At 48.1% G+C, this 12,099-nt stretch overlaps 3 protein-coding genes across 4 annotated transcripts in view; all 3 read left to right on the forward strand.

Moving 5' to 3' along the window:
- Positions 1–3,059, forward strand: part of LOC123161103 (reticulon-like protein B2) — a 4,427-nt gene extending 1,368 nt beyond the window's left edge. The window contains exons 2-5 of the mRNA XM_044578955.1: positions 1,949–2,129; positions 2,210–2,351; positions 2,445–2,514; positions 2,586–3,059. Of these exons, the coding sequence (XP_044434890.1) occupies positions 1,949–2,129; positions 2,210–2,351; positions 2,445–2,514; positions 2,586–2,752 (560 nt within the window). The 3' untranslated portion in view covers positions 2,753–3,059. The remainder of the gene's footprint in view (positions 1–1,948; positions 2,130–2,209; positions 2,352–2,444; positions 2,515–2,585) is intronic.
- A 2,219-nt stretch (positions 3,060–5,278) lies between these two features.
- LOC123161104 (N-(5'-phosphoribosyl)anthranilate isomerase 1, chloroplastic) lies at positions 5,279–9,541 on the forward strand. 2 transcript variants are annotated; one of them, XM_044578956.1, is made up of 5 exons: positions 5,279–5,516; positions 5,660–5,722; positions 8,019–8,365; positions 8,459–8,619; positions 9,100–9,541. In XM_044578956.1, the coding sequence occupies exons 2-5, from the start codon at positions 5,665–5,667 to the stop codon at positions 9,326–9,328; spliced, it is 795 nt and encodes a 264-aa protein (XP_044434891.1). In that variant the 5' UTR covers positions 5,279–5,516; positions 5,660–5,664; the 3' UTR covers positions 9,329–9,541. The 2 variants fall into 2 exon arrangements, with proteins under 2 accessions (XP_044434891.1, XP_044434892.1); XM_044578957.1 differs by having other exon boundaries at positions 5,286–5,516; positions 5,663–5,722.
- A 376-nt stretch (positions 9,542–9,917) lies between these two features.
- LOC123161106 (uncharacterized) lies at positions 9,918–11,208 on the forward strand. Its single transcript, XM_044578958.1, has 2 exons — positions 9,918–10,287; positions 10,828–11,208. Exons 1-2 carry the CDS (start codon positions 10,068–10,070, stop codon positions 10,980–10,982), a joined length of 375 nt encoding a protein of 124 aa, XP_044434893.1. The 5' UTR covers positions 9,918–10,067; the 3' UTR covers positions 10,983–11,208.
- The last annotated feature ends 891 nt before the right edge of the window (positions 11,209–12,099 follow it).

Here is a 12,099-nt window from a genome sequence, read left to right on the forward strand (position 1 = left end):
GAACTACCTACTATCTCCGTCTCAAAATGTAAGACGTTTTTGTGCTTCCTTGGTAATTCAAAAGCCTAAAGAATATATTCAATCTGAAGTTTTCTCGTTGACCCAGTAGATATTATGTGATGGTAACTGTGAAATGGGATGATGAGCCTATCTGTTGGAACCAGCATCTTTCTATCCAGTTTTCTATGGATTATATGTTACCCCTGGAAAACCGGAAAAGTTGTAATGATTCTTTTTGGTGACTTCTTGCAAGTGGCAACATTAACTATATTGTAAATGGGAAGCCCACTTGAATTTTGGTGCTCTTGAATCTACTTTATCAAGATCCAAATGGACCTGTGAAGTTTGAACCATCTTTTCATGAAAGAAAAAACATCTGACTTGTGAAACATCTTTCGAAAAAGTGAAGACATGGACTTGTGAACCTACTTAGTCCACTACGCTGAAGTCTCAATTATTAATCTTCTAGAACCTCCTTCCCAAACAAAATATGGCTTGCAACTTGACATAAGCAATGTTATGTGATATGTTGCTATACAGAGCAATCCTTAGTATGCCTTTGATAGTAGCAGAAGTATAGCTGATCCTTGGAGATGCATCCTTATTTCTCTTACTATGCTAGCTTCGTTGTTGGTGAAGGGAGAAAATGTTCATTGTCTGGAAGTTTAGGAAAGGTCTGGGTTAGGCACCACGGATTTAGTTTAGGGAAGTTTCAACCTCTCAGGGTTGTGGAAGAGATACATGAAGTCACATTTTTATACTGGCAGAAGTATAGCTCATGCAGGGTTCCAGAACCGGCTGTGGTTGGTCTTCTCCTTTTTTGGGCTTGGTGGTCCCATGGCCAGTTTATCCAAACCGCTTCCTTTTAAATCAATGTGTGGCTTCTGCACATACACACTTCTAATTGCTTCAAGTAGTATACACCAGTAGTTAAAATTGTGAACATAAAAACCGAAAAAAAAATGTTCACAAGTCAAAATAATTGAGACTTCAGCCTAGTGGACTAGGGGTACATCACCCGCAAAAAAATAAATAAATTGTGAACATAAAAACCCTTCTTTTGCGCTTGCACAGATGGTTCTCGAAGAGAAAACTGAACTATTGGGGCCTATGCCGGTCTCCTAAACCAGCTGATATCATTTGGATTTTGTCACCCTCGTTTTGGCATACCCTTGTTGAGAAGGGAAGTAGAACATGGGGCTAATGTATAGAGTGGTGAACAGCAGGATGGAAGGGGGCATCATTGTCAAGCAGCGAGTGTAGCAAAAGAGGGAGAAAATATCTTTAAATGTGGTAGAAGTCGACTGTGGTCCATGATATCTTACATGAAGGTCCTACTAAAAGATGTTTAAATTGTTGATTCTGAGTCAAAATAGTCAGAATTTGCATTCTCCTAGTTGTGGGTAGGGGTATATGCAGAGTATCGTGCATCATCGGAAAACATTTTTTTCCTTTTCCTTTTCTTTGAAAAGGATGCTGAAACCCCCGTAAAACATAAACACCATGTATATTGACACGTAAATTTAACACTTCCGGATGAGTAGTGACCCCACACCGCATGAGTCCTGGATTTACCTCCGAAATATTAAAACTAAGTATCAAATGGTAGAGAAACCCAGAATTCAAGATGCAAAATCTGCGGGCATATAGATCATTTCCTTTTTCTTATTACTCCGCTGTTTGGTGATCACAAATTGATATATGGGGTGACCAACAAACTTGTAAATTAGTGAAGTTGTTGATTAATGATAACTTAGGTCTCCAGAGGTTTTGTTGTTCACAAGAATAATGGTATGCTCTCTGCACATGGAAAGGGTGAAGTATTTTTCTTCTGCTATAGAATAGCTCCATTGATGACAAGGACATGCCATCATGACAAAATTATGAAGTCATGGCTGCACTATGACGATTCTGATTGCTTTGTTTGTTTTGTTACACTCCTGTGCAGCTGCTGATGTACTGTTATGGAAGGACAAGAAAACAACTGCTGTAGTGATCGGTGGCACAACTGTCATATGGGTTTTATTTGAAGTGCTTGATTACCATCTCTTAACTCTGCTATCCCATGTGATGATTGGTGTCCTGGCCATCTTGTTCGTGTGGTCGAAAGCTATGACCTTCATCAAGAAGTAAGTGATATATATTGTGATCTTCCACATATGTTCTGGTTGGCACTGCTTCCGTGTTTCATCGAGTGTTACTTTTCCAGGAGTCCGCCAGATATTCCTGTAGTCGAGATACCTGAAGACCTCGCTGTGAATGTATCACGGGCACTACGCAGCGATGTCAACAGATCACTTCACTTGTTGCGCGAGATTGCAATGGGGCATGATCTGAAGAAATTCCTTGGTGTACGTTTTCTGCCATCAAAACTACACACAATGGTTTTGAAGCGTTCAGCTTTTTTGCTTGAGGATACCTAATAGTAACTCTTGCGTTTCCAGGTGATTGCTGGTCTCTGGGTTCTGTCAGAAGTTGGAAGCTGCTGTGATTTCCTCACCTTGATATATATTGGTAATGTATTTTCTATTTATGTACCCTGCATGTTATAAGCTATGGAGCTGATAAAGTTGAGATCCAAACAGCTGTCCTGATGATCCACACGGTGCCGATCTTGTACGACAAGTACCAGGACAAGGTGGATCACTTCGCCGGAAAGGCCCATACCGAGGCGTGCAAGCACTACGAGGTGCTGGACCAGAAGGTTCTGAGCAAGATACCCCGAGGACCGGCGAAAACCAAGAAGACCTAGAATGCTGGGTGTCTCGTGAGTGCATGCTGGGTCGCTTGTGGTTCCGTGATCATATGCGTAATGCGACGAGACGTCACTCGTCTTACGGTCTTGCCTTCTGCTCAGCATTGTATTAGCTATTTGTATATGCAACTCTGAAAACTTCGAACTGCTACCTTTCTACTATCGCAGTCGCTTGTAGATACCTGTCCTGTTACTTGTGTGTACGTGCGGCAGATGTGTTCTCGTGTGGATGTTCTTAGTGAAAACCTGAATGGATGTTCTTGAAAGAAAATAACCTGCTGAATACTACTGGACTATTAATTCACTACCTTGCTGTGATTGTTTGTGCAAACTGGATGAAACGAGTCTGACCCGAAAGGCAACAAGATTCGGTGGTCTCCTTGGTATGGCCCCCCGAAAGGTTCTTGACGTTTTCTTAAGATGTTTTTGTTGGTGATGTTGGCGGGCCTCTCTCGCGCGGATGCGTCAAAGGGACCGGCCCTGGACTGCGCGCTAGGTCAGGATGGGCGCCGGGGTGGCGGCCCGGGTTCTCTCTGTGGTGGTGACCGTTGCGGTGGCCGCGTGGGCGGCACCTCGCGACTCCGGCGCCGGCGGCTGGAGCACCCCGACTACCTCGCCGGCGACCTTCTCCAGCGGGACGGCGGCTCGTGCAGCTGTTTGGCGGGCCGCTTTGTCTGGTCCTGGTGGTTGTTGCGTCGGTGGCAGCCCGTGCTCATCGCTTGGTGGTTGTGGTCTGGTGGTTTGCGTCGCGTTGGCTGCGGTTCTTCGTGGATGGTTCGACTCGGGAAAGCTGCCACATCCGGCCGGTTCGGCTCGCTGGTTCTGGTCCGCGCCAAGATTTGTGGTGGCTTCTGCTTGGTCACGACGCGATGGCTTCGTGAAAGGTGTGCGGGCTACGGGAAGTGCAGTGCGTGGGGTTGTGGTGTTGGGTGGTGCTCCAGACAAAAGCTTGTTGGGCTCTTACCGGGCGACGGCGTCGGCATCCGTGGACGTCGTCTCACCTTGGAGGCGCCGCCAAGGAGTTCTTTTCTTGCACATCCTCGAATCTAGTTCTTCGGGTGAAAGTCTAAGACCCGACTTGGTCGGGCAACAACGTCTTGCATCGTCGCTGCCCTCTTTGGGGCATCGTCTTGAAGATCTTTGTATCCCGTTTGCGCGCTCCATGTGCTGGACACTCACGATATTGCTATCGGTAGGTGCTCGTCTGACGATGTGGATGCTTTGCACGGCTTCTTGTGTGGCAATGATGGAGGCTTCGAGCGGAGTCGGGTTTGCAGCTGTGTTCTGGTAGTCGGTCTCATCCCGCGTGTTTGAGGGGTCGTTGTGTCTCGCTTGTCTTTTGAAGTCGGAGCTGCTGAGGAGGAGCCTTGCGATGACGATGGCCCAGTGCTTTTTCTCCTGCAATGCTCGTCAATAGTCGGAGTCGCTTGGTCGCCGACGCGTGGTAGTCGGTCTCATCCCGCGTGTTTGAGAGGCCGTTGTGTCTCGCTTGTCTTTTGAAGTCGGAGCTGCCGAGGGGGAGCCTTGCGATGACGATGGCTCTATGCTTTTTCTCCTGCAATGCTCGTCGATAGAGTCGGAGCCGCCTGGTCGCCGGCGTGTGCGGTGGACTGTTTGGCATTGGCTGGCGCATGCCTCTGTGCTTGTCTGTGATAGAGGCTACATTGGTGGTCGTCGATGGTGGAGTCAGAGTCGCCCTCATGGAGTTGTGATGACAATGACACCGGATTGCAATCTCGACGACGCTCTTCTCCTCGACGGCATGTGTACGTTCTTGTGTGGGTTGCCAGGTCATCCTGTATGCCTTATTTTTACGAGCATGTTGTGACGATTTTTGCTCGTTTTTTGTTAATTAATTGGGCAATTTTCTTCGACCTTTTTTTAATAAATCGGACCCTGAAGACCACGTTTAAAAAAAGAAAGAGAGAACACGGACAACAGACGCCAACGTTGTTTGTTTTTGAGGACCAAGTATATGGAAGTTGTCTGCTAATAAATCGATTTGTGAGCCGTCCGATTTAAAATCTGAGGCTGATGTGCTTTCTTGTTTCTACATTCTGACCTCTTTTCGTTCGTCCCACCGGCGCCGGCCACCTGCTGTCGCCATCCGCGGCTGCGCTCTCGCACACACCTCGCTCTTCTCGCCGCCACCGCCGATCTGTTGCGCGTCGTCTTCCACTCTGGGTCACTCCCCGTTTGGCTTCACCGATGTCGCCGCGGCGCATCCGTCTAGGTCTCGCCGCTTCGCCTAAAATTGGTCAACACAAATTCGTTTTTTAGGCAACTTACAAATAGCTATGCATTGTTTTTATGCATGCTTTATTTTACGGATTGTTTTTATGCATGCTGGTTTAATTACTCACTGGAAATGTTGGCTAGAAATAGGCTAGCCCACACTGGATAACTGTACGTGTTTGTTAAGACAAGTTATGTTTCATCTGTCACGGCTGCTGTACATGTTTTTGGAACAGAGACAAGTTCAGCCACGTGATGTAGTAGATAGATTGTACTGTACTACTCAAGTGTATATTGATCGTTGGACAATTTCAAGTTTTCAACCAAGTGAGCGGTAGGTGGGCGGCGGCTGCACGCGGCCGCTCTGTTGTTCCTTCCTTCCTCATCCTCTTTTCCCCGCCTTGTCGCCCGTCCACGCCGTGGAGAGACCGCAGACCAGAGCCGTTCGCACCGCCATTGCAGCTTGCCCAGGCAGGTGCTCGTGCGCTCCTGCTCGCCCGCGGCCCCTGCCCCTCCCCCTCCCCAGGTCCGTTCGTTCGTTCCCTTGTTTCTGATAGAAACCTCTGGTCATCCAGGCTGCACGCCACCTGTTCGTTGGAATGCTTCTGCCCGCTGTACGCCGTTTGTCTGACCCAAAACCTTTCACTTTCCTTTGATTGTGCTGCGCAGCAGCGATGGCGACGGCGTTCTCAACCAAGCAGCCCCTGCGGGTCGCTACGCCTGCAAGCAAATGTGAGCCTTTTCTGGCCCTTCGCTGTTCGTCAACTCATTCATTGTGCCTTGTGGGTGCTTTTGGATTACTGCAACTTTAGCACTTGTTGGTTGTAGCTAAGCCTGGGAATAGTTTCACATCCAAACCAAAGCTAGTCCAGTCCATAGCACTATACGCCCAGGATTCAAACCAAACCGATCCAAACCAAATAAGCTAGAACCCAGACCAAACCAAATTGTATGTTTTTTCAACCCAACCACATCCAGATTGTTTCTGATTTTTGGATTGAAACCACAAACTCGAACTATGGACAAAGCCCTTAACGTGAAAAGGGCATAAGCAGTCAACGACCAAGCCCAATCAGGGATAATAATTTCTAAAGTGATATGGGCAATCCAGACCAAGCTAAGAGCATCTACAGCCGCAACCTGCAAATCTGGGCCCTCAAACGCACACGGCCGCGTCCGGCGCGTCCGCGGACACTGACCGCACACTTCTCAAATCCTATCGTCCATATCCGTGCATCTCATATTCGGTCCCTATATCCTTACTAAGCATGCAACGTGGAACTAAACAACGTAGATCATCAAACACACATAGAATCGGACATAGAAATGCACATTCCAATCACCAAAAGATCACCAACGGTTCTCCAAAAGATCGCCAAAGTTCACATAATTCATATAAATGACGGACAAGTTTAAACTGGATTACTAAAAACTTGAAATTAAAGACAGAGACGGTGGAGCTTCACCACTTCCTCACCGAGCCTTTGCCCTTTCGGTCGCCGGTGCATATATAGGCGTCCGCGGCTGGTGGTGGGTCTTGGTTGTCCAAGGAGGAGGTGAAGCTGTCGCGGTCGCCGTCGTTGTCGTCGGAGTCGGAGAGGACGATGAGCCCTGTCATCCGACGGACCGCCGTGTCCTTCTCCCGCTTCAACTTGGCGACCCGAGCCTTCTCTGCCGCTGCATCCTTTGCCTCGCACTCCGACTGCTCAATAGCAAGCCGGAGCGCCTTGGCGTTGTTCCGCCGGAGGCGGCGAGCGTCCGTCTCGCCGTCGTGAGGGACCGACGGTAGACCCATCGGAGGAGCCGCGCGTCCTCGTCGGGCTCTGCCTGCATCCCGCGGCGGCGGTGCACGGACTTCTCCGCATTGTCCCTCTCCCATGCACGCTGCGCGAACCTCCGGTTCCGGAATGCGCGTGCGGGCCGACAGCGCGGGCACTAGCACCCACCGCCGCCCGCGTGGAGTGGCCGGCGGGGGAAGGAGACGGTGCGAGGGCGGTGCGGACTACGTGTCCTAGCTTCGTTGCATATGGGCCAGGAGGGTCCAACTCCGGTGTCCGCGTTGCGTTGGCGTGGGAGCTGCGACGACGCTCCAGATCCGGAGCTGCCGTATGTGTCCACCTTGGACCGCTCCAACGCAATGCGGAGGGCCATCTCCTCCTCGCAGTCGAGCTCGGAGCTGGGGTCGCTGTAGGAGCTGGACATCGGAGTTGATGAGAACGGAATTAGAGAGGGAGAGGAGAGGACGAAGCAAGAGAGAGTGAGTTTGGGGTTCGAAGTGAGGCGCCAGAATTGGGGTTTTTGTGAGACAGTTGTGGGGTCGGTGGTGGGTCGGGCCAGCCAGGCAGACGCACGCGGGCGTTCCAGGGCCGCCCCATATCTGCCCTATATTTGGGCTAGATATGAGGGGCGCCGGTCGGCCCAGGCTTTTGTCCGCAATTTGAGAGGTCCGGTAGGTCGTTTTTTTTTTGACCAGTCAGTGACCGACGACCTGTCAGGGCATTTGTGACGGGTAGCATGTCTACCTACAGAGGCGAGAGGTCGTGGGTGAGAGAGAGGGCCCACCCACCTGCAACAAAAGCTTGGCGTCATCCAGACGCCCCCGCCGTCGACGCAGCCAGGAGGACCAAAGAGTAGGGAGAGTGTAGGAGGAAGGACAGGGTACAGCTGGTGACAACGGCACCTAACCTGGGGCGGATGGAATCGCTGGTCTCGTACAGATGTAGAGTCGAATTGGTCGCTTGATCCAGTTTTTGTCTATGGATTGAAACAGGCTATGACCGTTCGGTCTCTGTCCAGACCAAACCAAGCCAATCTACTATAATTGCTACAGCCCACACTAGACCAAATTACCACAGGTGCTCAGCCCATTTAATCCAACCCAAAGCAAACTGATGGGAAAACCGAACTGAAACTTCAGTTTGAGTCCAAACCAGTCCCAGGTTTAGTTGTAGCATTAGAAATTGGAACTTCCAGCAGCGCCACCATGATTATCGGCGGCGCCCAATTCTCACATTCATTTTGTTATTAGGGCGTCCAAGGTTGCCACTGGTTAAAGTGCAATATTCGTCCAACAAACAAGCTAGTGCTTCCATTTCATTGACGTCCAGTGCGGAGGATGCGGAGAGAAACGAGCCCATAGTCAAAATGTGCGGCATCACATCTGCCAGAGATGCAGAATTCGCCGCAAAGGCTGGAGCTAAACTTATCGGGATGATTCTTTGGCCTAAGTCCAAACGATCTGTCCAACTGTCAGAAGCGAAGGAAATATCCAGAGTAGCAAAGTCATATGGGGCTGAAGCTGTTGGTGTGTTTGTCGATGATGATGAAGAGACCATCTTAAGAGTGTCTGATTCATGCGACCTTGAACTTATCCAGGTACATTTTCCTTGCTGCTGCTACTCTCTACTACTTGGTAGAACGATGGTGACTTGTTGTGCTAGTCTTTACTGATCAGTTGCTTTGACACAGCTTCATGGAGATAGTTCTCGAGCACTAGTTCCTGCTCTTGCCAAGAACAACCGGATTGTATATGTTCTTAATGCTGACGCGGATGGAAAACTTATCAATTCTCCTCCTAGTGAAGAATATGACGTTGACTGGTTTTTGGTGGACAGTGCAGAGGGTGGAAGGTACATAATGTTGCTCATTGGGTTGTTGTACTCTCTAATATCTTGATGCTTGTTGTTGTACTAGTTAACAATGGAGACTAGTGAAGCTCTTATCTAACATGCCAGTTACTCACCAAACAATAGCAATATTTTCTTTTACAATAATTTCTCTTGTGTTTTAGTAGTTCAAGTAGCGGGGATTTGGTTTATAGGATAAACATTGTGTGACATCTTTAAACAGAGTTCACACCGTTGTGTGTTCAATGGCAAAGTGTGTGACCTGTGGCAAGTAAGGTCCTCGCGCCTCTGCAAAAATTACTAATGCGTGTGTTGGATGCACACTCATGCATATGCTTCCTCGATACTCTCAAAAAACATTTTTTCATTCACACTTTTGGAATGAATAGTTACCGCTATGTAAATTTTTATTGCCTGGAACCAGAAGCATATACTGATGTGGAATCTATAGGTCTGATTAAATCGTTCCGTATTTGCTTGCAGTGGCAAAGGATTCAACTGGGAGAATTTCCGAATGCCATCGGTGAAAAGCAAGAACGGCTGGCTGTTAGCAGGAGGACTTCATGCAGACAATGTTTGTCAAGCCGCTACCGCTCTAAAACCAAATGGTGTGGATGTTAGCAGCGGAATATGCTCTCCTGACGGTATAAGCAAGGACCCGAAGAGAATATCATCCTTCATGAGAAGCGTACAGTCCTTAAGTTCCCGATGAGGTCTCTATTTAGACTCCCCAGGCTTATTATAGCTTCTTGCTTCAGTTTGTGAAGACATTTGCAAATAAGCTGTCCTGAATGATAGCAGTAAATAAACAACTTTGAAGCTGAGTTCCAACTATGCTTGTCTAATGGTAGCATTAGACCAGTTTCTGCCATTTTACCTGTTAAGATAGTAAGATGGTGTAAATGTAACTATGCAATTCTTCTCCTGTTCGTCGCCGTGCGTTCTTCTTGACTGCAGCAACATTGTCGGCTGATCCCAGGCACCACCTGAGGGGCTGCCTGGACGGAACGTTGAGGGAGAAGGGGTAACGATGGGTTCATCGTGCCTCCTTGCCACTGATAGTAGAGGCAGAGTGGGGCTGTTGTGGCCTTGTGGGCATCAGCAGAGGGCACGATGATCACCCTCAAATCTGTCATTGTTAAGACCTTACTAAGATTGGCATGTTAGAGTTTGGGCATTAGGTTTAACGCAAAAACGATCTACCGTGGATGATTAGAGCACCTCATCATTAGATAGAAGCGTGAGCAAAACCTGTGATGCCATGTGAGCACCCGATAAGACGCGGCAGTGTGCGCGCGCGGATTAGATTTCACGATTGCTAAAACAGAAAAACAAATTCAGTCGGCGTGCAGGCCTTCACTGTCGTCCAGGTCTCTCCTCTATCTCCGCCTCCACCGTCCCTCCCCAGAGCCCACCCCGCAGGCAGTTGGGTGGCCGCGACGGCGCCGCCCATGGCCGCGCCACTCGCGCGTGTGCCGCTGCTTCGTGCGCCCAGCCGGCCCTTCCCCACCTCCAGGATCAACCCCCGCCGCCACTTCCGGCCATCGGTGTCGGTCGCCGTAGGAGGCGTGGGCGGCCCCGTGCTCCGCACCTGCAAGAATTGCAAGAAGCAGTACGACCCGGCGGCTAATCACCCCTCATCCTGCCGCTACCACACGGCCCACTTTGGAGGTGAGAAATCGTCTCTCTCATAGCTATACCTGCTTATCTTCAGAGTTCAGACACAGTAGTTGGTGAGGATTCATCTAGTACCAAATAGCCCTGTCTTTGTAAATGAATTGTACTGCCCAGTGAGTTCGAAACCATGATTCGCGAGTAACCACTAGCCGTCGTATGATCCGGACTAAATGTGAGATCTTCCGCGAGCAGTTTTCAAATTTATCTAGTACTCTTAGTGATCTAAAAGGTCTTATATAAGTTTACAGAGGTAGTAATTGTTCTTTTATTAGAACTTTGCATAATGGTTAAGTTGGGCCTCATTTTGCACACAATTTCGATCTTGTTTTGTTTGATTCTTGTAGCTTTAGCTGGCCTTCTATCGTCTTGAGATACTAGCATTTTGCTTAGAAAACTTTATGACTTGTGGATTGTGATTATGGCCAAAGTCGTCATGAGCACCCTTTTACCATTTCGATTGGAGAGGCATACTAATTGAGTTGTTTTGTCCTCGAGACCTACATAGAACTAAATGGTTCATTTCTGCCGCTCCAGGGGAAACAAAGAGAAAATTTGAAAGTGTCCATTCTGGTGGGACTATGGATACTCCGGGTGCAGGCAAAGTGCTCCAGTACTGGCATTGTTGTGGGTCAGAGGATCCATTTGATGTTGGTTGTACTGCTGCTCCTCACTCTTCATACGATGACTAAACACCTGGATCGTTATCTGTCAATTGTGCTCTTGTGATTCTACTTTTTTTCCCACATGAATAGTGGTCCACTGATTGTGTTTTTTTCCTTGTGTCTGAGTGGCAGCATCTGCCAACATGATTTCTTCTTCTTTAGCTTTCTTACATTATCTGGAAACTGAATGTTCCATATGTACATACCGTCTCTACATTGTTTATATTGCCTTACATTCTTTCTTTATTTGAAATTTGAATGTTATCTAGGTATATACTCGTTAGCAAGGGAAAAAGGCACCAGGGGCGTTAATTGTGCATTTTGCCGCTGCCTAGCGCATGCCTACCATGATTTAGGCTAGGCGTTCTTTTGTCGCCTAGTGCTTAAAGACACGATTGTGGCACTAAAGTTTGTCTTGAAGTATCTCCCGGGCTGTCATCTCAAGCATTGTTTTCAGTTACATATTTGCACAGCAGTATTAACTGTCTGCAGCGACAATCCCAGTTTGCATAATAGGTTGGATGATAACAGGAGCATGGGAGCCACCGGTGGCATAAAAAATCAGGCCGGCACCTCTGCAGAACACTTTCCGCTTTCACATGCTAATATGCCATGCCATTGGGACAAATGGGATCGAGCAGTAGTACTAGAGGCTATGTGAAAACAGTGGAATGAATACTGTCTGTCAAGATCAGTTTGCTTGGAATAAGGAATGGTGCCTAGTTATTCCATGGCTACATCTTTCAAAAATAAAACTAGGTATAAATATTGAACTGAACTGATCATTTTGCATCATGTGAATTCATGGAGCAATTACAGAGTATATTCATGATGACTGGGACTTACTAGCCTCCTTGATCATGTTCATTCAATCTACCGGTTGCTCTCATCAGGTTTCCAAGCTTTGTCCCTCCCTTAGTTGTTGTACCCTGCTACTGCTACTATGACTTATCTACCGCTATCTTGTTTCTGCGGCTATGGCATGAACAAATGTTTGATAATTGTATTACCTTATCTCCGTGCATGTGTAGTTGAACAATCCTGGCATGTTGTCCTCTTATCTTGTTATCCTTGTGCCAGAGTTGTTTGTCCATTGTATGGCATCAACTTTACTAAGGACTTAAAATTCAGTTCAAGCCTACCC

Source organism: Triticum aestivum, chromosome 7B (genome assembly GCF_018294505.1).
Source record: "Triticum aestivum cultivar Chinese Spring chromosome 7B, IWGSC CS RefSeq v2.1, whole genome shotgun sequence".
In the NCBI taxonomy this organism is placed as follows: Eukaryota; Viridiplantae; Streptophyta; class Magnoliopsida; order Poales; family Poaceae; genus Triticum; species Triticum aestivum.

Coding starts and splice junctions, on each gene's coding strand:
- LOC123161104 (XM_044578956.1), top strand. CDS start 5,665: ATGGCGACGGCGTTCTCAACCAAGCAGCCCCTGCGGGTCGCTACGCCT. Junction 5,723..8,018: donor CGCTACGCCTGCAAGCAAAT/GTGAGCCTTTTC, acceptor TTTTGTTATTAG/GGCGTCCAAGGTTGCCACTG. Junction 8,620..9,099: donor GACAGTGCAGAGGGTGGAAG/GTACATAATGTT, acceptor ATTTGCTTGCAG/TGGCAAAGGATTCAACTGGG.
- LOC123161106 (XM_044578958.1), top strand. CDS start 10,068: ATGGCCGCGCCACTCGCGCGTGTGCCGCTGCTTCGTGCGCCCAGCCGG. Junction 10,288..10,827: donor CCACACGGCCCACTTTGGAG/GTGAGAAATCGT, acceptor CTGCCGCTCCAG/GGGAAACAAAGAGAAAATTT.